Source organism: Panthera tigris, chromosome C1, assembly GCF_018350195.1.
Source record: "Panthera tigris isolate Pti1 chromosome C1, P.tigris_Pti1_mat1.1, whole genome shotgun sequence".
Taxonomy (NCBI): Eukaryota; Metazoa; Chordata; class Mammalia; order Carnivora; family Felidae; genus Panthera; species Panthera tigris.
In genome coordinates this window covers 38,059,856-38,085,186 of record NC_056667.1, presented here as the reverse complement: position 1 = coordinate 38,085,186, position 25,331 = coordinate 38,059,856, and the positions used below count along the sequence as shown (strand labels likewise).

The window sequence follows — 25,331 nt, the reverse complement described above, 5'->3', positions numbered from 1 at the left end:
GTTTTCAGCACTCCTGGATGTATACCTAGGAATTGCTGAATCTTATACTAACTCTGTTTAGTTTTTTTTCATAAACTGCTGGACTTTTTTCCACAGTGGCTGTGCCTTCAATACATTTCCGTCAGCAAAGTGTGAGGGTTCCAATTTTTTTGTCGTGCTCCCCAACACTTGTTTTTGTCTTATATTTTTGATTGTAGTCATCATAGCAGATACGAAGAGGTATCTCATTATGGTTTTGATTTATATTTCCCTAATAGCTAATGATGTTGAACATTTTTCATGAGTTTGTTGGCCATTTGTTTATCTTCTTTGGAGAGATGGCTGTCTTTTTTTGCTTCATGTATTTTGGAGCTCTGTTAAGTGTACGTATGTTTGTAATTGTTATGTCTTCTTGAAATATGTCTTATATGTATTTTTAATTGTTATGTCATTATAAAACGTCCTTTTGTTTCTAGAATCGATTTTTGTTTTAATGTCTATTTTGTCTGATATTAGCATAACCAATGCTGCTCTTCTCTGATTGCTGCTTAATTTTTTCCATTCTTTTACTATCAACTCATTTGTTTCTTTGAATCTAAAGTGTGACTCCTGTAGGGGCACCTACAAGAGTGCCCTTGGGTAGCTCAGTTGCTTGAATGTCTGACTCTTGATTTCAACTCAGGTCATGACTCAGGGTCATGGGATTGAACCCCATGTTGGGCTGTGCACTGAGCTTGGAGCCTGCTTACGATTTTCTTTCTCCCTCTCTGTCTGCACCTCCCCTGTTCATTCCCTCTCCCTCTCTCTCTCTCAAGTAAAATTAAAAATAAAATATTTAAAGTGTGTCTCTTAACGTTTATTTATTTTTGAGACAGAGAGAGACAGAGCATGAACGGGGAAGGGGCAGAGAGACAGGGAGACACAGAATCCGAAACAGGCTCCAGGCTCTGAGCAGTCAGCACAGAGCCCGATGCGGGGCTCGAACTCACGGACCGCGAGATCGTGACCTGAGCCGAAGTCGACCGCGAGATCGTGACCTGAGCCGAAGTCGGACGCTTAACCGACTGAGCCACCCAGGTGCCCCTAAAGTGTGTCTCTTATAGACAATGTATAGTTGGATTATAGTTTTTATCCATTTTACCAGGTTCTCCTTTTGACTGGAGTAGTTGGTCAATTTACCTTTAATTTACGTAATCACAGATAAGGTAGGATTTGCCTCTTTCATTTTACTGTTTGTTTTCTGCATGTCTTATGTCTTTGTTTGTTTCTATGTTTCTGCCTTGATGTCTTTTGAGTTAACTGTTTTCTAGTGTACCATTTTAATTCCTTTGTTTCTATTACTATATTGTTTTAGTTATTAGTGATGATTGTTTTGGGGCTCACAATTAACATCTCCATTTATTATAGCAATCTAGTATGGATTGATACCAATTTAATTTCAATGGTACACAAAATTTTTGTTTCTGTTGAGTTCCATTCTCGTCTTCTTCATGACTTTATTGTCATACAATTTATATCTTTATACATACAAGCCTCACCAACGTAGCTTAATATTTGCTGCCTTACGTAATTTTATCTAATTTTATTTTTTAAAATATTTATTTATTTTGAGAGAGGATGCATGTGAGCGGCAGAGAGAAAGGGAGAGAGAGAACCCCATGCAGGCTCTGCACTGTCAACACAGAGCCCAACGTGGGGCTTGATCTCAAGAACTGTGAGGTCATGACCTGAGCTGAAATCAAGAGTCAGATGCTTAACCAACTGAGCCATCAAGGCACCCCTATGTAATTTTATTTTAAATAAGGATGGAGAAATAAGACAAAACAATTTTGTACTGTTGTTATATTTATATATGCAGTTCCTTTCCTGATGCTCTGTATTTTTTCATGTGGATTTGAGTTACTGTCTAGTGTCCTTGCATTTCCAATGAAGGATTCTCTTTAGTATATTTTGTAGGGAAGTTCTGCTAATGATGAATTATCTGTGTTTATCCAAGGATGTCTTAATTTTCCTTTTTTTTGAAGGGAAATTTTTCTCAATATTGATTCTTATTTCAAGAAAGCCTTCTTTCAGCATTTTGGAATAAGTCATCCCACTTCCTTCTGGCTTCATGTTTCTGATACAAAAGCACCTGTTAATCCTATTGAGGATTTTTGGTACCTACTGAATCACTTCTCTTGTGTTGCATTTAAGATTCTCTCTTCATCTTTGTCTTTTGAAAGTTTGATTATGATGTATGTGGTTTGGAGTTCTTTGAGCTTGTTGGATGTAGATTGCTTTTCTTTAAATTATGGAAGTTTTGGTCCAATATTTCAAATATTTCTGGCCCTTTCTCCTTTCATTCTGTGGATCATATTATATCTATGTTGTTGTACTTGATGGTATCCCACAGGTCTCTGAGATTCTGTTCATTTTTATTTTTTCTTTCTGTTCCTCAGGCTGAAGAATCTCAATTGCCATATTTTCAGGTTCACTTATTCTTACTTCTGCTAGCTTCTCTAGTGATTTTTTCCATGTCATGCCATATACTTTCAACTCTAGAATTTCTATTTGGTTCTTTCAAAAAATAATTTCTGTTTATTTGTTGATATTCTTTCTTTGATGAGACATCATTGCTATGTTGCCATACTTGCCTTTAGATCTTTAGACAAGGTTTCCTTTAGCTCTTTGTACATATTTATAATAGATTTAAAGTCTTTGTTTAGTAAGCCCAACTTCTAGGCTTACTCAAAGACAGTTTCTATTGATTACCTTTTCCTGTTTGTATGGTTTATACTCTTGTTTCTTTGCATGTGATATTTTTTATTGAAAATTGAACATTTTGAGTAATATAATAAGGAACTCTGTAAATCAGACTCCCTACTTCTCAGGGTTTATTGTTTGCTGTTGTTTGCTGTTGCTTTTTGTTTGTTTAGTTACTTTACTGAGTTAAAGTCTGTATTCTTTGTCACATGTGGCCACCAAAGTCTCTGGTTAGCTTCATGGCTTGCTAATGATGGTATTAAGGATATATATATCCTTAAATGTCTTGAACCAGTAAGTCTCCCAGTCTTTGCTGAGGATCTCTGTATGCTTGTTGGGGCATGCTTTCTATGTACCACAGGCAATTTACAACTCTGTCTTAGCCTTCATTTCCAACTATCTCAAAGCCTCAAGGTCATCCAGAAGTAAGAGATTAGGGTTTCATCAGGTCATTTCTGCAAATGTGCACAGCCCTGCACATGTGCATGATCTTCTGAATTGCAAAGAATATATTATAGCTTGTCAAAAACAGCCTCCCCCCATACACCCATACACATGATTTTCCAGCTTTGCCTTTTAAGTATTTTGATCAGCTTGTGGTGTGCCTCAATTGGGATCACTGCCTCAGGCATCTGTGGTGTTAAACAATTGCTGCTGATTGTTTTTGACAATTGCCTTAGGGAGAAAGGCTGTTTGAGTAAACTCTAATTGAGGTCAAGTAGAGAATTCCTGTGAATGAGGATTTCCGGGATACTCTGAGACAGAGCAAATAATGGCAATTCCCTGGAGATGGGACTTTTGGGTAGTACAGAACCTGTTCTCCAGTGTCTGTGGGGTTGCTAGTTTTTATGACTACTCTAATTGTAAGGATTTTGGTTTTCAAGGTTACAGAAGACCTGAGTAGAGGGGATTGGGAGTAGAATATGTTAACACACCACAATATCACTATTTTAACCAAAATTCATCTATTTGGTTAGCTGACCAAATGCTCTTCATATTTTTGCAAATCTCTGGTTAATTTCTAGAGCTGTACAAAAGTTGATTTTGACAGTTTTTCGTAGTGTTCTCTTTGCTTTTATAGAGGGACTGAATTTTGGAGATATTTGCTCCACCATTCTGAAAGCACTTTTTCTATGTGTGTCTTTAACATGGTTTTTTTTTTTTTTTTTTTTTTTTTTGCAGACAGCATATTGTGTCTTGCTTTTTTATCCAATCTGACAATTTCTGCCATTTAATTAGAATGCTTAGAATATTTGCATTCGTATAATTATCCATATGGGTGTTTTAAGTCAACTTCTTTGCTTTTTATTTTCTATTTGTTTTATCTGATTTTCTTTACCCCCACCCCCCTCTCTTGCTTTCTTTTTGGGAAGTTACTGGGTGTTCTTTAAAGCATGGCAGAATTTGTAGAATTGTGGATGAGAAAAAGTCATGCCTTCTTGCATATATTACACATTGTAAAGAGAGTCCCTAGTTTCCAGTAGGACAATTAGAGCTGGTGCACTACTCAGTAGAAATATAATATGACCCACAAATTTAAGCCAAAGATGCAATTGAAAAATTTTGACAGCTATATTAAAAAAGTTAAAAGGAGTAGATAAATTAATTTTAACAATAATTTTATTTAAATCAATGTTTTCAAAGTGTTAGTTATTAATGAGATATTTTATGCTGGTTTTATAATGAGTTTTCAAAATCTTTCTGAACAAGTCTTCAAAATCTTGTATTTTATACTCATTGTCCATCTCAGTTTGGACTAGCTACAACTGTAGACATAAGTGGCTAGCAGCTACCACATTGGATAACATGGATTTAGAGGGATTCTAACAGGTTTGATTTTAATGAGGCAGAGTAGGAAATGAAGGTGATGGACAACATTATATTTGCTGAGGACCTTGATTTTAATAGATTTTAATAATCAGTAGGGAATGTATCAGAACGGAAATTGGAAAATAGAATAAGAGGGAGATGGAGTATAAATATCTGGCATGGAAAATAATCTTAACTGCTACATACAAAGAGACCTGAAGTCTTGGTCATTTATTCAATGCAGTAATTTGTGTTGAGATGACAGATGTAGTGATTTTCAGCCTAACAATAACTATAGCTAGTATTGGTTGAATGCTCTGTTAGGCACTTTTCTAAGCACTTTTGAAAGTATTGTATTGATTGATTTTCTGTGTCACTTTAAGTAAGTAAATCACCTATACTTTCTTGGGGCTCTGTGGTTATTGTACGTAAAAAATCTGAAGCTATTTGATAATCTCGGAGCTTCTTCTTAATACTGAAAGTCTGTGTTTTGGATACATTGATGAGAAAATAAAATTTCTATCCTCAGGGAATTTATAATTAAAGAGGTGAGTTGTACCTACTTAATTAAAATGCAGGGAGATAATAATTAGGCCTTAAGAGAACTACAAAATGCTATGAGAATCTAAAACATATTTATTTGAATATGGTAAATTCATAATAAATGTTTGAATTAGATTGAATCGAATAATGGTAGCTGGTGAGTCCAGAGTTTTGTGTAGGAGACGCAGTTGATGTAAGCCTTGGAAGGTGGTGAGTGTAAATGAGGCAGAGATGGAATGGAGTAGTAAGGAGTAGTAATCCAGATAATGGAAGAATGTAAGGTAGGACAGTAATGTGTATGTTTAGAGAACAATAAAAATATACTTTGATTGTATTATTGGGGGATGTTGAGTAATGTTACTATGTGGGTGGGTTGGATTCAAATCTTAGCCTTTAATATTTCTTTAAGGGTGTGGTTGATCACTGACAGTGAAATATGACTGGGACTGGGGAATCTGTGCTGTGGACTTTTTAGAAACACCATATTTTGTGCCTATACTTTGTGTCGATCATGAAGATAATGAAGTGCAATTTCATGTTTAAAAAATGTATCATTGGACTAGAAACTTATAATTCACTAGCTTTGAAACTCCGTCATATTGCGTTTGATGAGGGTGTATATGGGCTGCTATTTAGGATTATACAGGTCATATTTGTGCTTTTTATTGCTATTATTTTTGTCCTCTAGGATAGTGCTTTGTTTCTGCTGAGTCTTAATCCTTTGTGATTAAATGATGCTGAATAAGTTTATGTCAGCATTCAGCATAAAGTGGGTGCCTAAGGCTGACTGTTTAAAACTGTTAGTATCTGTCCCAAGAGCCAGTACACAGAGCTTCAAATGTGGAACAAATAACCAAATGGAGAATCATAGATTTCTCAGAGGGATGGAAGTTATAAAGGCATTTCATTTAACTCTGTAAACACGAGAATCTCTTTTCTTTTAATTTGTGCATCTTTTTATTGGCTTAGCAGACTAGTGTTTTTATGTAATGCCATGTCAGTTATTTCAGTAGGATAGTTCAGGGAATTCATAAAGCATTTACATCTCTCTATCTAATTTTGTTCAGGTAACTTGTCCAGGAGTGGTGCTGAAAGACAAGGAGGACATCTATCTTAGCATCTGTGTGTTTGGCCAATACAAAAAGACACAATGTGTCCCAGCCAATTTTCCACTGGTCTTCAATGCCAGAATGGTGTTTGAAAAGGTGAGTTCAAGTGACAGATCAAATATTAACAAATAATCAGTGTACTTCCAAATTTTTAATAAAAGCCCTAAAGACAAATTACTACTGACCATATATACTTTGATTTCATTGAAAAGGAGATTTGTAACTTAAATCTGGAAGCTTGAAAAGAAATATGCATTGTATTATTCATGAAATGAGTTGCCTTATTTTCATAATGGATCAGTTTATTTCTAAAATTGTGTTAGTGGGCTCTATGTAAAATAGAATATTTTATATTCTTGAATATTAAATAATAATTTTCACAACAAAGAGAAAGAGGAGACATTAGTAGGTAAAAATAGATTTTATTTTACTTTTGGCTATCTTCTGGTACTTCTTTCTATGAGTTTCTTTTCTGTTTTTCCCTAAAACTGCTGCTTTTGGTTATTACCAATCGTATTCTTCACTTTATTTCCTTCTTTCCTTCTCTACTTTCCTCCTTCCTTCCCTCTCCTCCCCTTCCTTCTTTCTTTGTCCTCCCCTTCCTTCCTTCCTTTTCCTTCTCCTTTCCCTTTTCCTTTTCCTTTTCTGATAATTACCCACTTCCTGCTCTGTTTCATGCACTATTCTAGGCACTGGGTAAACAAGACAAACAGCCTCCCCACCTGGAGCTTTCCCTGTAATAGGAGAAACAGACAATAATGAAGTAAACGCAGGAATAGAATAATTTTAGATAGTGATAAGTGTCATGAAAAGAACAAAGGGAGCGTGAGGGAACAGAGAGGAACTGAGGGATTCAGGGGATTATCTGTTTTAAAGGGTGGTCAGAGAAGATGATAACATTTAAGCTGAACTGAATTATGAGACAGTTATCAGTTATTTGAAGGTCTAGTGGAAAAGCGTTCTAAGCAGAGGAATAGCAAATATAAAGACTTCTTGCTGGGAATAAGCTTGATGAGTTGGAGGGGCACCAAGAAGGCCAGTATGACCATGGTGAACAACAGGGGAGGAGTTCAGATTAAGAAGCAGCCCTGGTGAAGTTGGGAGAGGGAGAGCCAGCCAGCCATAATGTGTGTTTGTTTGATTGTCAGAGCTTCCATAGTGATCGTGGGAAGCAGAGAGGAAGTGACAGTTCTCAATAATGTCCAAAGTTTCTATGGATGAAAAAGGAATATTTTGGGAATGAGAGGGGAATTACAAAGACTATTTTATGTGTATGTACCTTTCACTTCCTCTTCTCCACCCTGCTTCCCTCTGTGTTCTCCCACTGTAGGTGTTCCCTGAAGCAGTAGACCCTGGAGATGTGGTTGCACAGCTTGAATGTAAGTTTGTAACTTTTAATTCCTGTTTCTAGGACATTTTAGAGTTCTGCTTAATCCTGGGTTAGATAAAAGTTAAAAAAAAGAGTCCATGAAGGATTTTAGAAATCTTGAGCTGAGACTTCTAAAACACTTTTTAAACGTTTTTCAGAATATACCTGGAAATAATAAAATGTGCACGTGCTGCAGAGTGACTAGGAATTTTTCCTTTTTCTATGTTAGATGTGCGGAAATCAAAGAGACTTACTTGAACTTTATATTGATTTAGATGATATGAAGTGTTTTTGATGTAAAGATAGTGATTCACATTGTGTGGGGCTTTGCCCTGCAAACAAGCATATGCCTGTAACCTCAATGTATTACAAATTTCATAGAGTAAATAATAGAAGATTGAAGTAATGGTAGCTTGAAATATATATGATTTGTGTTTTATATTGCGTCCAATATGTTAATAAATTATTTGAAGTGACATTTTCAAGGCTGTGGATAATAGTAAATTCCTCAAAGTGTCAGGATTCAACTATAAAAAGATACAACTATTTTTGAGAGCAGCAATGCATGTATACATACTTGGGAATAAGTTATTCAAGCTCTGGGTATGAAATGAAAAGCTCTGTTATTTATCCTTGTAATTAGACATCTGGGATCACCAGTTTGGTCTAATATGGAACTGTGGATCAAAACACTGACAAAATTGGGCATCAGCAGTGTCACCTGTTCTTCCCCCCTTCTTCCATTGGGATGTTAGCAGTGTAGAAACATGGAACCTGGCACCATGCTGGAATCTAGGCATATGGGGAGGAATAGGGCCAGCTTATTGTCTTATCTTCATGAAACTTACAGTTTAATAATTATTCTCCAGAGAACTCTTTATGGCCAATGTTAACATCTTATTTATTTATTTATTTATTTATTTATTTATTTAAAAAAAATTTTTTTTTCAACGTTTTTTATTTTTATTTTTGGGACAGAGAGAGACAGAGCATGAACGGGGGAGGGGCAGAGAGAGAGGGAGACACAGAATCGGAAACAGGCTCCAGGCTCCGAGCCATCAGCCCAGAGCCTGACGCGGGGCTCGAACTCACGGACCGCGAGATCGTGACCTGGCTGAAGTCGGATGCTTAACTGACTGCGCCACCCAGGCGCCCCTTTATTTTTTTTATAGATGTTCTAGTTCTTGATATTCTTTCACTGTGGCAGATTAGCTAGGTGGCAGTTTGGTGCCAGTGGGTAAATGCTTTTTTAATATTTCTTGAACATCTTCTTCAGTATCTGGTCAATTGTGTTGTGTATCCTAGAAAATATAAACTCTAGTATTATCTAGTACTATGTGCATATTGTTATATATAAATATGAGGTAGTAATTTCATCATTCTGAAATTGTCTTGTTAAAAACATAATCCTTTTTTTCTATTTGATTTGAAATTTTGGGTCTATAAGAGTACTTATTGGTTTTTATTATTTGGAAACTTTCTTGCCTTGCTTTTCCTGATTTGGTTTTTCTCTTAGGTCTCTTTGTACCTTACTGATTCCACTTTTTGGTATCTTTCTCAAACTCATCTTTCTCTTCTCTGTCTTTAAGTATTATTATTCCACTGGCTTTACCTCTCTGATCTCTTAATTTATTTATTTTCTACTTTCTCCTTATATTCTACTCACCTAAGACATGGCTTCATGTATTTCCTATATTCTGATGACTTCCACATGAGTCTATCTCTGACCTCCCTTGAGAGCTGTGGCCCCCTTTTTCTTTTACTTTTTTTTTGTGTTAGTTTCTCTCAATGTCCAATAACCTTATTAATATGAAAAATTAAAAACATACTAAATGTGCAGTTATTTTTGCTTCCCTTCCCTTATGTTCATCTGTTTTCTATCTTAAATTCCACATGAATGAAATCATATGTTATTTGTCTTTCTCTGACTGACTTATTTTGCTTAGCGTAATACACTCTAGTTCCAACTACGTGGTTGCAAATGGCAAGATTTCATTCTTTTTGATTGCTGAGTAATATTCCATTGTGTGTGTGTGTGTGTGTGTGTGTGTGTGTGTGTGTATACACCACATCATCCTTATCCATTTATCAGTTGATGGACATTTGGGCTCTTTCCATACTTTGGGTATTGTCAATGGTGCTGCTATGAACATTGGGGTGCATGTGCCCTTCAAATCAGCACTCGTGTAGCCTTTGGATAAATACCTAGTAGTGAAATTCTACTAGGGGTAGAATCGCAGGGTAGTTCTGTTTTTAATTTTTGAGGGAACTTCCATAGCCTCTGTTTTTCATAGTGGCTGCACCAGTTTGCATTCCCACCAGCAGTGCAAAAGTGTTCCTCTTTAAAAATAAAATTTTTTTAATGTTATTTGTATTTGAGAGAGAGAAGAGACAGTGTGTGAGTGGGGGAGGGGCAGAGAGCAATGGAGACAGAATCTGAAGCAGGCTCTAGACTCTGAGCTATCAGAACAGAGCCTGACATGGGGCTTGAACTCCTGAGCCAAAGTCAGACACTTAGCTGACTGTCACCCACGTGCCCCAAAAGGGCTCTTCTTTCTCTGCATCCTCACCAACATCTCTTGTTGCCTGAGTTGTTAATTTTAGCCAATGTGACAGGTGTGAGGTGATATCTCATTGTGGTTTTGATTTGTGTTTCCCTGATGATGAATGGTAGCATTTTTCCATGTGTCTGTTAACCATCTATCTGGGTGTCTTCTTTGGAAAAGTGTCTATTCATGTCTTTTGCCTATTTCTTCACTGGATTGTTTTTTTTGGGTGTTGAATTTGATACGTTCTTTATAGATTTTGGATACTAACCCTTTATCTGATGTGTCATTTGCAAATATCTTCTCCCATTCCATGGGTTGCCTTGTAGTTTTGTTGATTGTTTCTTTTGCTGTGAAGAAGCTTTTTACCTTGATGAGGTCCCAATAGTTCATTTTTGCTTTTGTTTTCCTTGTTTCCAGAGACATGTTGAATAAGAAGTTGCTGCGACCAAGGAGATAGAGGTTGTTGCCAGTTTTCTCCTCTAGGATTTTGATGGTTTCCTGTCTTACATTTAGGTCTTTCATCCATTTTGAGTTTATTTTTGTGTATGGTATAAGAAAGTGCGTCCAGATTAATTCTTCTGCATGTCGCTGTCCAGTTTTCCCAGTACCACTTGCTGAAGAGAGTGTTCCATTGGATATTCTTTCCTGCTTTGTCAAAGATTAGTTGGCCATACGTTTGTGGGTCCATTTCTGGGTTTTCTATTCTGTTCCATTGATCCATGTGTCTATTCTTGTGCCAGTACCATACTGTCTTGATGATTACAGCTTTGTAATACTGCTTGAAGCCCAGAATTGTGATGCTTCCAGCTTTGGTTTTCTTTTTCAAGATTGCTTTGGCTATTCAGGGTCTTTGCTGGTTCCATACAAATTTTAGGATTGTTTGTTCTAGCTCTGTGAAGAATGCTGGTGTTATTTTGAGAGAGATTGCATTGAAATGTGGATTGCTTTGGGTAGTATAGATATTTTAATAATATTGTTCTTCCAATCCATGAGCATGGTAATGTTTTTCCATTTTTTTTTGTGTCTTCTTCAATTTCTTTCATAAGCTTTCTATAGTTTTCAGTGTATAGATTTTTCACCTCTTTGGTTAGATTTATATCTAGGTATTTTATGGTTTTTGGTGCAATTGTAAATGGGATCAATTCCTTGATTTCTCTTTCTGCTGCTTCATTATAGGTGTATAGAAATGCAACCGATTTCTGTAAATTCTGTAAATTATGAAAATTAATTAATTAATTTTCAGGAATAGAATTCAGTGATTCATCACTTACATATAACCATCCAGTGCTCATCCCAACCAGTGTCTTCCTTAATGCTCCTCACCCCTCTAACCTCTACCCCCTCCCAACACCCCACCAGCGACCCTCATTAATGGTTCTCTGTATTTAAGAGTCTCTTATGGTGTGTCTCCCTCTCTACTTTTATATTATTTTTGTTTCCCTGAACATTGATTTTATAGCCTGCTACTTTGCTGAGTTCATGTATCAGTCATAGGAGGATTTTGGTGGAGTGTTTTGGGTTTTCCACATAGAGTATCATGTAGTCCGCGAAGAGTGAAAAGTTTGACTTCCTCCTTGCTCTTTGTGATGCCTTTTATTTCTTTGTGTTGTCTGATTGCAGAGGCCAGGACTTTCAACATTATGTTGAATAACAGTGGTGAGAGTGGACATCCTTGTCGTGTTCCTTACCTTAGGGGGAAAGCTCTCAGTTTTTCCCTATTGAGGATATTATTAGCAGTGGTGCTTTCATATATGACCTTTATGATTTTGAGGTATGATCCTTCTATCCCTACTTTTTTGAAGGTTTTTATCAAGAAAGGATGCTGTATTTTGTCATATGCGTTTTCAGCATCTATTATTGAGACAATCATGTGATTCTTATCCTTTCTTTTATTAATGTTATGTATCACATTGATTGATTTGTGGATATTGAACCAGCCCTGCATCCTAGGAATAAATCCCACATGATCATGGTGAATAATTCTTTTAATGAATTGCTAGATCTGGTTTGCTAATATCTTATTGAGAATTTTTACATCCATGTTCATCAGGGAAATTGGTCTGTAGTTTTCCTTTTTAGTGAGGTCTTTGTCTGGTTCTGGAGTCAAAGTAATGTTGGCCTCGTAGAATGAGTTTGGAAGTTTTCTTTCCATTTCTATTTTTTGAAACAGTTTCAAAGAATAGGTGTTAACTCTTCTTTAAATGTTTGGTAGAATTCCCCTAGAAAGCCATCTGGCCCTAGACTCTTGTTTGTTGGGAGATTTTTGATTACTGATTCAATTTCTTTACTGGATATGGGTCTGTTCAAATTTTCTATTTCTTCCTGTTTCAGTTTTGGTAGTGAACTAGGAATGGTATGTTTCTAGGAATTTATCCATTTCTTCCAGATTTCCTAATTTGTTGGCATGTAATTGCTCATAATATTCTCTTACTATTGTTTGTATTTCTGTGGTGTTGGTTGTGATCTCTCCTCTTTCATTTGTGATTTTATTTATTTGGGTCCTTTTTTTTTTTTTTTTTTTTGATCAGTTTGGCTAGGAATTTATCAATTTTTTTAATTCTTTCAAGGAACCAGCTCCTGGTTTCATTGATCTGTTCTGTTTTGGGTTTTGTTGTTGTTGTTGTTGTTTTTTTATTTTGATATCATTGATATCTGCTCTAATCTTTATCGTTTCCCTTCTTCTGTTGGTTTTGGGCTTTATTTGCTGTTCTTTTTCCAGCTCTTTTAGGTGTAAGGTTAGGTTGTGTATTTGAGACCTTTCTTCTTTTTTTAGGAGGGCCTGGATTGCTGTATACTTCACTCTTATGACCACCTTTGCTGCATCCCAAAGGTTTTGGATTGTCGTATTTTCATTTTCATTGGCTTCCATGAACTTTTTAATTTCCTCTTTAATTTATTGGTTAACCCATTCATTGTATAGTAGGATATTCTTTAATCTCCAAGTATTCATGGTTTTTCCAAATTTTTTCTCGTCATTGATTTCGAGTTTCATAGCATTGTGGTCTGAAAATATGCACGGTATGATCTCAGTCTTTTTCTACTTGTTGAGGGCTGATTTGTGACCCAGTATGTGATCCCTTCTGGAGAATGTTCCATGTGCACTTGAGAAGAAGTGTATTCTGATGCTTTAGGATGAAATGTTCTGAATATATCTGTTAAGTACACCTGGTCCATTGTGTCATTCAGAGCCATTGTTTCCTTGTTGATTTTCTGCTTAGATTATCTGTCCATTGCTGTAAGTGGGGTGTGAAGTCCTCTAGTATTATGGTATTATTATCAAGGAGTTTCTTTATGTTTGTGATTAATTGATTTATATTTTTGGGTTATTCCACGTTGGGGGCATAAATATTTATAATTGTTAGATCTTGATGGATAGACTCTTTAGTTAAGATATAATGCCTTTCTTCGTCTCTTGTTGTAGTCTTCATTTTTAAATCTAGTTGTCTGATATAAGTATGGCTATACCACTTTCCTTTTGACCTTTTGGAATGTCAAAGACTTTTTGGTCTTTTGAAAAGACCATGAATACTGTGTTGATAGATGGTTCTCCATCCATTTACTTTCAATCTGAAGGTGTCTGTAGGTCTAAAATGAGTCTCTTGTAAGCAGCATATAGATGGGTCTTGTTTTCTTATCCATTCTGATACCCCGTGTCTTTTGGTTGGAATGTTTAGTCCTTTGACATTTAGGGTGAGTACTATAAGATATGAATTTAGCACCATTGTGTTGCCTGTAGAGTTGGTGTTTCTGGTGATGTTCTCTGGTTCTTTCTAGTCTTTGTTGCTTTGGTCTTTTTTGTTTTGTTTTGTCTTTTCTCCATTCAAAGGGTCCCCCTTAAAATTTCTTGCAGAGCTGATTCAGTGGTCACGAATTCCCAGTTTTTGGTTTTCTAGTTAACTCTTTATCTCTCCTTCTGTTTTGAATAACAGACAGCCTTGCTGGATAAAGAATTCTTGGCCACATATTTTTTCTGATTCAGCACATCGAATATATTCTGGCGCTCCTTTCTGGACTGCCAAATTTCTGTGGATAGGTCTGCTGCGAACCTGATCTGTTTTCCCTTACAGGTTAAGAACTTTTTTTTTTCCTTGATGCTTTCATAATTCTTTCCTTATCTGTGTAGTTGTGAATTCGACTATGAAAATGCCTTGGTGATCGTTGCTTTTTGTTGAATTTAATGGGAGATCTGTGTGCTTCTTGGATTTTGATGTCTGTGTCCTTCCCCAGATTAGGAAAGTTTTCCACTATAATTTGAGCTCACATAAACCTTCTGCCCCTTTTTCTCTTTCTTCATCTTCTGGGATTCTCATGATTTGGATGTTATTTCTTTTTAATAAGTCACTAAGTTCTCTAAGTCTTGTATTGTGCTCTTTGCCTTTGTTTCCCTATTTTTTTTCTGCTTCATTATGCTCCATAATTTTATCTTCTAAATTTCTGTTTATCTTCTAAATTGCTGTTTCGCTGCTCTGCTTCATCCATCCTTGCTGTTGTGGCATTTATTTGAGATTGCATCTTGATTATAGCATTTTTAATTTTATCCTGATTAGATTTTATTTCTTTTATCTCCACAGGAAGGGATTCTATGCTTTTTTCAACCCCAGCTGGTATTCTTATTATCGTGGTTCTAAATTCCAGTTCAGACATCTTGCTTATATCTGTGTTGATTAAGCCTCTGGTTGTAGTTTCTTCCTCTTCTTTTGGAGTGAATTCCTTTGTTTTTCATTTTGGAGGAAGAAAAAAATTAATCAATTAAAAACAAAACACAAATTCAAATAAAGGAAGCTATATCCTAGATTTATTTTGGTCTGCTTGTGTAAAGAAGCTGGATAGAATGGAGAAAATAGGGAAACAAAAGAACAAAAAGGTAAAAAAGTTTAAAACTTAAAAAAACTTATATAATAGAAAAAATGAATAAGGAAAATGAAATAGAATAAAAATCAAAACAAAAAATAACGTGAAAAAATAATAAAAATAGAAATAAATTTTTCTCTTTTTGTATCCAAGAATAAGGAAGAAAATAAAGAAAAAAAAGAAAAAAAAATTTAAGCAAAAACAGAAGCAAAGATAACGAACAAATAAATGAACCAGCAAACCGAATGAAACCTTAATGAAGTTACATCCAGTTTCTCCTTAAACTGAAACTATGAATCCTTCTATAGTCCGTACACTAAGCAGGTGGAGTGTCTTGTGCTGGTCTTGTAGGGGATGTGCTTGGAGGGTGCAGTTGGGTGGGGTTTGGTGTAACGGCTCCATTCTCCACTAGGCGGTTCTGCTTAGCTTACTGGGGTAGATAAGTACAGCGTGCATGTAAGCTTGCATGTGTGCGGAGGGTGGAAATGGCTTCACCCAATTCCCTAGTCTCTGGCACAGAAACGTCATGCTTTCACTGACCCATGATCAAGCACCGCTCCTTTGTCTCAGGCCTCCATCCACTCCCCGCCTCTACCCTGCCTGTGTCTGAGCTGTCTGCCTGCCAGGTGGCACCTCTCTCCAGTTTTATCTCAGATGGGGTTGTTTCAAAACCCCTCACTTCAGAGACCCTCATGGCTTGGGCCCATGCTTACTCTCTGGGGGAGGGTCTCACTGAGCAATGGCTGGTGCTGGCTTACTCCAGAAAATGTTCATGGGGTCTTGCAGTGGCAGAGGTTCAGAGGTTATGGCAAATCACCACACATAGCCGGCACCAGGTTTCACCACACTCTTGTGTCTTTGTCCCAATACCAGCAAACGTGGTTGTTCTCCAGGGTCTGCTGGGGCCTTTGCTTTTTGGGAGGCTGTATGGCCTCTACCAAATGCACTCCAAGCTGGTGAACTGCTTCTCACCATGTGGCCCACAGACCCCTCAGAACCCACTACCTGCTCCTGGGGATTCACCCTGCTTCCTCACCAGAGCACCACCAGTCACTGAGCTCTGCAACTTCAGACTCTGTGCTCTACTCTTTATAGAATCCAGGTGGTATTGAAACCCACTCCTTTCTTCCTGTCCATGGTTTTGGGGAACAGATTTCTTGTTCAGTCCCCTGCATATGTTTTCACTCTTTTTCTCTCTTTCTCTCCAGCTACTTTCAGGGGAGTGCTTTTCTTGCACTATCCCAGAGTGCTGCTCTCTCCCCCTTTCTCTTTCTCTGTCCTCTCTCCACAGGAACAGCTCTCTACAGTCCATGGCTTTTCTCTCCCCCAGTTCACCTCTCTGCACTGTGTACCTGCTGAGTTCCATTGCTCAACTTATGCAGATTGTTGTGTTAATCCTTAGATCAATTTCTAGGTGTTCAAAATGGTTTGGTGCTGATCTGGCTGTGTTTCAGGGATGAGACAGGTTCAGGGTCTCCATGCTGCTCCACCATCTTAACTCCTTTCCCTGATCTGGTAACTTTAATTTTTTGTTCCCCCCCTCAGCTGGCACTGAAGCTTCATGCAGTAGAGGGCCCTGGAGTAAAGTACAGAGGAAAATGGTTTTACTTCCAGGTGCTGGTGTGCTTGTTTATCTTGTGCTGAGCTTGGCTTTTTCCAGCACCAGACTCCTGAGGCCCTTGAAGCTTCCCTGGTGTTCTAGTGTTACGTACAGGGCGGCTGTCAGCAGCTTCCTCTAGCTGTCCCTGTTTGTAATGTGTATTGTTTGTCATTTTGTATTGAAGTGCCTCTGGTTAAACACCTCTGTGAATAGCCTCCCTGGCACCCTAGTTGAATGATTTCTGGCAAGTTCCTTAGGTAGATTCCTAGTAAGTGAGCAACTTTCCTCTCTTTCAGTGAGCAAAGGCTGTTTGCTCTCTAACAAGTTCTGGATCTCAGCACTGGAGAGGAGAGCTTGGGGAGAACCCTTCATTGGGTCCTCTGAGCCTCAGGAATAATGACTGTTTCTTTTATCTGTCATTCCTATGTTCTTTTTTTAAAAATGTTTTAAATGTTTTCATTTTATTTTTGAGAGAGAGAGAGAGAGAGAGAGACAGTCAGTTTGAGCAGGGGAGGGGCAGAGAGAGAGAGACAGAGACACAGAATCTGAAATAGGCTCCAGGCTCTGAGCTGTCAGCACAGGTCATGACCTGAGCCAAAGTTGGACGCTTAACCAACAGAGCCACCCAGGCGCCCTATTCCTAAGTTCTTTTAAGTTCTCTTTACATCTTTATAGCTAGATAATCCCTCATTATTTTAATTCCCATTATAGTTAATAGTTTTTTATATTAAATTATCCTTGTGTGGTTTCTCATAATTGGACCCATATTGATATATTTATTTTGAAGCTCTGTTTTAATTGTTTGTACATTCATAATCATTATATCTTCTTGAATCTTCACCTCATTTATGGTAGTAAAATTCATGGTAGCAAAATTACAGTAGCTTCAGGCCTCATATCTTCTTATGATATTCTTAAGAATAGGAGGTCTGTGTTCCATAATTTTCATCAAGTTTTGAGATTTATTCTAATGACAGTTGGGTGGGGAAATACAATATGCTGTTTACTTAACTCACACATGTACTTTGGTTCAAGTGGTACATGTGTAACCTTTCTAAAAGCCACATAGGTCTCCAATGGAAGGGGGAAGGAAGGGAAAGCTGTAGAGACTTCTCATAGGTGTCCCTACAGTGAGCCTCCACAGTGTCAAGCCTTTAGGCTTAAACACAGAATGATGGTAGAAATGGTAGAAACAGATCCTTTAAATAAGGTATAAAATTGAATCCATAGAAGTAAAGTAGACTTTTTGTCAATGGAAGCAAAGAGAAGAACTTCAAGTAATGAATTGAATTGAAACGATTGAAACAATTGTGGACTGTTCCAGAATTTCCACTTACCAGTAGTATTCTACTTTTGGGATTGTGAGTCACATATATCATTTTCCATTGTGTAACATATAAAACTAACAAGTACTTGTTTGTCTAAAATCCAGTATTTGTTAATTAAGATTATGTCATCTAAGAGCAAATTGAGCATGGTCAAAATGCTCAGGGAGATCCGAGGACCCCCTTAACTGGACAGTTTGATAAATGGCCAGATCCATGAGTAACTCAGTTAAGATGCTTAGAACAGTTTTGGGCACACACTAAACACTTAAAATGTCCCTTGTTTATTATTGTTGATGATGTGTTGTTATCATTACTAGTGTTATTACTGGGGAATTTACCAGTTCCATTTCACACCATATCTACACTTCTAAGGAAACACCAGAGATCCAGAATCACCTATGGTCTAGGGAAATATATGATATATAAAATGACATTAAGTGTCAATGGTATTAAAAGCCATAATAAGGTAATTTTATATTCATAGAGAAGGCGTTCTCTTTAGGGAAACTATTCTAATTCTGGAATTTACCAGAATTAACTGATTGATGGCTGAAACTGTACCCTCGCAACCATTTTTAGGCAAGAAATGACTGAAAATTTTTCTACTTCATAGACTTCTTTATTGATACTATGGATTTTCATCCTTTCTCAGTGAAGTTTTACAGATTCTCTTCTACATGAGCGAGCACACACACACACACACACACACACACACACAGTATATCCTGTCTGAAAAGATCCTCTTACATATAAACATATTGCTTGCTCCCTCACTTCTTTCCAGTCACTGCTGAAATTTATCATCATAATAAGAGGCCTTTTCTTACCAAAGTATCTAAAATAGCACCTTTTGCTATGTACCTATTCCATTATCTTTAGAGTTATTATATACCCAGGATATTTTGAGTAAAAGAATATGCTTTTAATAGTTCCACCAAGACAACAGGTATTTGCATAGGGAAAATAGGAATGAATGGTCCACCTGTTTTTCTTTCTAGCACTGATATATTATTTCTTTTTTCTTTTTTTTTTCAACAGAGTGGCAGTTTCATAAGAGTAGAGATTTTTTTTCTGTTTTGTTTACCGCCATATCTCTAATGCATATGGCAATACCTGGCACATACTAGGTATCTGGTAGTTGGGAGTTCATAAAATATCATAATGCATTATATAACTGTCTCATTACTATTTTTATGACTGTTGGAACTATCCAATTGAGAGATAGCTATTTGTAGTGTTATAATCCTTTGGTTAGGAAATGTATTTTGTATTTAAAAATTTATAATTAATACCTTCTCTGACCTCATTCCCTTCAACACTTGGATACAGAACAGATACGATTTTTATTTATATTGTAGTGGATTAGTAGTTGTCCATATTGTTTTCTCTTGCCTGTAGAGAAACATTGCAGTTTCATTACAGCTCTTGCTTTTCAAGCTTCTGGGAATTAGTGCTTACCTGGTGTCTGGGGTATTGAAAATGCTTTCAGGTGAAGATTTAAAGGCTGAGAATATATCCTTCAAAGGCTATGAATGGGAGTGTCCCTGCCTCAATCCTCAAGGAGGCTTATAAGACTCAGGATTCATATTTTAAATCCACAGTGACAAGTACCTTCCACCAATTCATCTTTGTAGTTAGGGCAGGTAAATAGGCATTCAGAGGATATTATTATAGTAATTGTTCTTGCTGGTGCAGAGGCTAACAGCATTCTGGCACTCTCAAGGTATTTACTGTAGCTTTTGATTTGCTTTATGTGAGTAGTATTTCTGCAGTGTTGCAGTGCTTTTACTTTGTAACTCACGCTAAAAGTACACTTGAAAATGAGAATTTTTATAGAGGAATGAGGACATTTGTCTTTAGTTAGTTACAAGGTAAAGGGCATCTATGAATTGAGGTTAATTATGCTACATGTTTCAGTACATGTAATTACATCAACTTGCTATTTGGTTTTTTAGCAGCATTACTTAACTTTCCCTTTAATAATTTAAGGTCTCTCTTCCTGAAGTATTTTTGCCAAAATATACTTTTTAAGTATAAAAGAATAGAAAATTGTTTATAGAACTAGCGAATAGCTTTTCTCAGTAAACGTTAATCTAGGTTCTTATGATAAAATATAAATCAAACAAACCCAGTTACTTTTTAGGCCATGTCTTTACAGCTGAGGAGTTGCAGTAACAGTGCCACCTGGATGGTTTATTTCATTATTTCACTTTGTGTGGCAGTTATTCATGGAGTCGATGGTAGACTCGCAAGGTATCTAGTATGTTGACATAAATCTTAGATTTGTTTTCTATTTAAACCCTTTGTTTTTAAACTTTATACTCCTTCCAAGATCATTTTTACTTCTGAGACCGTTGATATCTTTAGGGAACCAGTTGGAATTACTCTGTTAACAGCTGCATTTGTTTTCCTTTCTTCACTGGAAATGGTTCACAGAAATAATAACTGACCATGCTAAATACCCATGCAATATTTTCATGAATGTATTATTGGCCATTTTCTGCTTACATGTTTGGCCCATTCCAGAATGATTATGGCTAGTGTGGGGTACTTTTTTTTTTTTTTTTTTTTTTTTTTTACTTAGATCCCTTATGAAAGAGTGTTTCCTTCCTTGGCTGTTTTTTTTTTTTTTTTAAAGTAGGCTTCACGCCCAGCGTGGAGCCCAACGTGGGGCTTGAACTCATGACCCTGAGATCAAGCAAGACCTGAGCTGAGATCAAGAATTGGACGCTTAACCAACTGAGCCACTCAGGCACCCCTTTCCTTGACTTTACTTTTAACCTTTTACTTTTCTTTGTGAAATGATTTTTATTTTTAATTGTGTTATTTATTTGAAAAGAAAGTGTAACTTCTTTTTCTTTCAAATTTGCAAATACTGAGTTTACACTGTCAAAACAAGGCAAGTTCTTTGAAATGGAAGGGGTAGCTCATATTATGCACATAAAGCAATTAATTTTATTGTTTGCTAGGACTTGCTCTCAGACAAGATGTATACATACATACATATACATGCATATATATACATATGTAAATACATGCATATATGTAACTATTAATGTGATATCTTTTTAAATTTGATTTTTACTTACATTGAAATTATTTTAATTGGTTATATAATTATGTTATTTTTTTCTTTAATATTGGAATTACATATAGTCTACAAAACTTATTCCCAAAACAGTGATCCTGTAACATCCCTCTCTTCCATCATTTCTGACTCCCCAAAGAACTAGTTTATTATTATTATTTTTTATTGTTTTTTTTGTACTCACCTACATATCTCTAACATACTTATATTGCATTCGAAACATTTTGATTTTTTTCAGTTTTAGACATTATCTCTACTTTTCCTTATGGAATATGAGGATGTAAGTACTTTTCATATATTCTCTGCTTGCCCTGAAAACATATATATGCCCTTTTTCTGTCTTTCTCTCCTCTTAATAGAGTTATAATCACAATTTTGTTTTGTATATTATGACCATGTAAAAAGTATTTTTAGCTGAATCATGTGGTGAATATATTACGGTTACTTTTCTTGGCAAGAATTCTGTTTTCACTTGAATTTAATATTTTCTTTGCTTAGTTTTGTAGTTTATTTTAGTTTTTGCTTAACTTAACCCAGTTCTTCCTCAGATATTTAAATCATTTTCTTAAAGTTTAATGTTATTTCACTTGTCTTTTTTTTTTTTTTTTGCCTAAATACCTAAAATATTTTTTATTTATCCTTAAAGTCTAGTAGTTTTACTAGAATATATCCTGAAGTTGTTTCTTATTCTTTTTTTTTTTCTTTTGAGAGAAAGAGGGCACAAGTGAGTGAGGGACAGAGAGAGAGAGAGAATGCCAGGAGGGGCAGAGAGAGGGAGAGAGGGAGAGAAAAGCAGGACTCTCCAGAAGCAGGGCTCATGTTTTTACCCGAAGTGGGGCTTGTGTTCATCCAAAGAGGGACGAACTCATGCTTACCCAAGGTGGGGCTCAAACTCACAAACTGTGAGATCATGACCTGAGCTGAAGTCAGATGCTTAACGACTGAGCCACCCAGACACTTGCTATTCTTAAGTACAGTGTGTGTTTCTTATTTGTAGTTTCTAATCCATTTTCATTCCTGTGAAGTTTCCTGAATAATGCTATTATTGTATGTTGGATATTTTTGTCTGTTTAGTATTTGTTATTTTCTCTCATTAAAAATATTTGTTGGTTTCCTTTTGATTAAAAAAAATCTCCTTTTATTTCTTTTAAGGTATTTTCTGTTGTTTTAGTTTAATCTTCATTTCTGAAATGCCTTTCCCTATTTCTGCTTCTTTCCTGAGTTATACCATCTCACTTTTTTGTTTCTGATTTTGTTTTGATTTAGTTACTTCTTCAATACCTTGTATTACTTTAAAATTTTTCAAGTAGTAGATTATAGCTATGATCTGTTTTTGAAATGTCTTTTTGGCTACTTTCATTGTAGGAATTTTTTTCTTTTCTCACTATTATTTTTTTATATAAGAACCTGGTGTACATCTGACCTTTAACCTTTTCTTTACTCATTGTTTTAAAAAAAATTTTTTTTAAGTTTATTTTTGAGAGAGAGACAGAGACAGAGACAGAGCACGACCAGGGGATGGGTACAGAGAGAGAGGGAGACACAGAATCCAAAGCAGGCTCCAGGCTCTGAGCTATTAGCTCAGAGCCTGACACGGGGCTCAAACCCACAAACAGTGAGATCATGACCTGAGCCAAAGTCTGATGATTAACTGACTGAACCACCCAGGTGCCCCAACTCATTCTTTATTTTTTTTTAAGTTTATTTATTTTGAGAGAGAGACAGAGACAGAGAGAGAGTGGAGGAAGGGCAGAGAGAGAGGGAGAGAGAAAATCTTAAGAAGGCTCTATCTGTCGGTGCAGGGCCTGACACTGGGCTGTAACTCACAAACTGAGATCATGACCTGAGCTGAAACCAAGAGTCAGATTCTTAATCAACTGAGCTACCCAGGCACCCCTCTTTGCTCATTCTTAATTGAATTTAGTTTTTTCCTAAATGTTTAGAAGGAAGCATGATTGAAGAAAACTTTTTAGGCTCACTGAGCTTCCTTTTATAGTGTTTAGCATACGTATATGGTGGCTTGCCTTCTGGGATTTTCTGCCTTTGTTCCATTCTACTTTTTTCTGGTTTCTCTTTTTTATTTTTTAAAAATCCTGTTTAATTTGTATTCTCTTCTCTATAGTTTCTCGTGGTTTCTTGGGCTCTGTTCTGCCTGGGAACCCTGGATGGTCAGTTTCTATAGTTCTTACAGGTCACCAGACTACCACCTTTGGAACTTCCCTTAAACCTTTTGAATTACCTGCTATTGGAGTGGGCAGACCTTCTCCCAGTTTCAGCTGCTTTTCTCAAATTGACCTGTGCCTCCTAGTGAGTACTGTTGGCTGTTTTGGAGTTCTCTTCCCAGGTAATTTGATAGCCCCTTCATTCCTTCTGTTTCTTCCTGCGTGGAGGCTGGTACCCATAGGTTTTGTGACTGTGAGTTGTTTGTCACCATATGCTTTATTTTGGGGTTTGTAGGGATATCTTATCCCCTTATTTTATTATAGATGTTGTCCATAGGTTTATGGTTTTGCTATTTAATTGCTATGTCTGTTTTTAAGGGGAGATCTGGGGAGATAAACTCTGCTGTTTCTACTTTTATTTTCTATTTTGTGATTTTGCTTGTCTTTCGTGTTAGAGGATGCCACCAAATTATTGGCCATCTGTTCATATTTAAAATTTTTTTAATGTTTATTTTTGAGAGACAGAGAGAGTGAGTGTGTGTGTGTGTGTGTGTGTGTGCGCAGAGGAGGGGCAGATAGAGAGGGAGACACAGAATCTGAAGCAGGCTCCAGGCTCCAAGCTATTAGCACAGAGCCCGACGTGGGACTTGAAGTCACGAACCGCGAGATCATGACCTGAGCTGAAGTCGGACACTTAACTGACTGAGCCACCCAGGTGCCCCCATCTGTTCATATTTAATAGCAGAACACTAAAATGCTTTTAGAAATTATGTGCCAGAGGTGCCTGGCACTACTAGTTACTAACTCTGTTGGGGATTCCTCTTGGATAGAAATTGTCAGTATGGACTTTTTTGTAGGGTGGTTTCTCTGGGCCATCTTACTGAAAAGCTTAGGATGTCAGCATCTTTTTATGTATTTTGACTTCAGCAGATCATGTTCAGTAGAAAAATCAGTCCCATCTTTCTCCTAGAGGTTATAAATTTGGCTACTACTGATTTTAGAACCTTGTGGAAGAAGAAGCTGTGGTAAAGTATCAGTATGTAGCCCAGACTCTTAATCTCCCTGTTTTCATATAGTACCCTTGCTGTCAACCGTACCTCCTATTTCCATTCCAAGGACAACAGTGACAAAGATGAAGATTACTATACCTCCTTCTTCTCCTCCTTTTCCCTCCCTTCCCAGCGGCCCCCGCCCCCACCCCCCTGCTTCTCCCTGTCCCACCTCCTCCAGAGAATGAACTTCCAACCACCTGCCTGGGTATGGGGAAAGGCAGTTTCCTAGCAGTGTAAACTGGAGGGAGGACTGTTTCTTTGACTGTTTCTTAAATTTTCAACTGCTCTGGCTTTTAGCCCCATTGATTTCTGTCATTTGCAGAGGTAGCTGGCACTACCAATCACTAAATCTGTTAGGAATTCGAATACAAAAGGGGTTGCTCCTAAGCTTTCCGGTCTATTGGCTTAAGACCCTTTTTCCTGTTAACTAAGTTACCATTTCTGTTCAAATTGTTTCCTCTCAGGTTTTGCCATTGGGTGTGTGTGTGTGTGTGTGTGTGTGTGTGTTTAATTATTTGTTCTTTTAGTGAGAGTTCGGAAGGTGACCATAGCTAGTGCATATTTAACCTACCATTTAACTCAAGTATTTGTTTATACTCATTGAAATATATCAGTGTGAACACCTATGTAACTAAAGCCTAGGTCAAGAAATAGAACACCTTGCTAGAACTTCAGAAAGCCCCCCTATACCCTCTTCTAATCACTATTTCCTCTCTGTTCCACAAAAGAATTTCCCTTTTAATGTCTAATGTTGTAATTTAGCTTTGCCTATTTTTGAACACTAAATAAATGGAATCATACTGTGCAAAATCTTTTGTGCCAGACTTTTTTTTTCAGCATTTTGCTGGAGATATTTGCCTTGTGTTGTTGTGAGTAACTAATCCATTCATCCTTATTGCTGTGTAGTATTTCATTATGCAACTATACTCCAGTTTATTTATTCTGTTATTTATGGACATCGGTAGACATTTAGGTTGTTTATAGTTTTTGCTATTATGAATAATGTTGCTCTGAACATTCCTGATTATATGACTTGATGCTCATGAGCACCCATTCCTATTGGGTAGATACATAGAAACGAAATTGCTAAGTCTTAGGGTCAGCATGAATAGGCAATGCAAACAGTTTCCAGTGTTGCTCTACCAATATG

General features: G+C 36.8%; 1 protein-coding gene across 4 annotated transcripts in view; it reads left to right on the top strand.

The window, feature by feature from the left end:
* SPATA6 (spermatogenesis associated 6) overlaps positions 1-25,331 on the top strand; it is a 147,789-nt gene that overhangs the window by 12,483 nt on the left and 109,975 nt on the right. For all 4 annotated transcript variants that reach the window (XM_042997064.1, XM_007077235.2, XM_042997063.1 and 1 more), the window contains exons 2-3: positions 6,141-6,278; positions 7,513-7,561. In XM_042997064.1, coding sequence (XP_042852998.1) covers positions 6,141-6,278; positions 7,513-7,561 — 187 coding nt within the window. The remainder of the gene's footprint in view (positions 1-6,140; positions 6,279-7,512; positions 7,562-25,331) is intronic.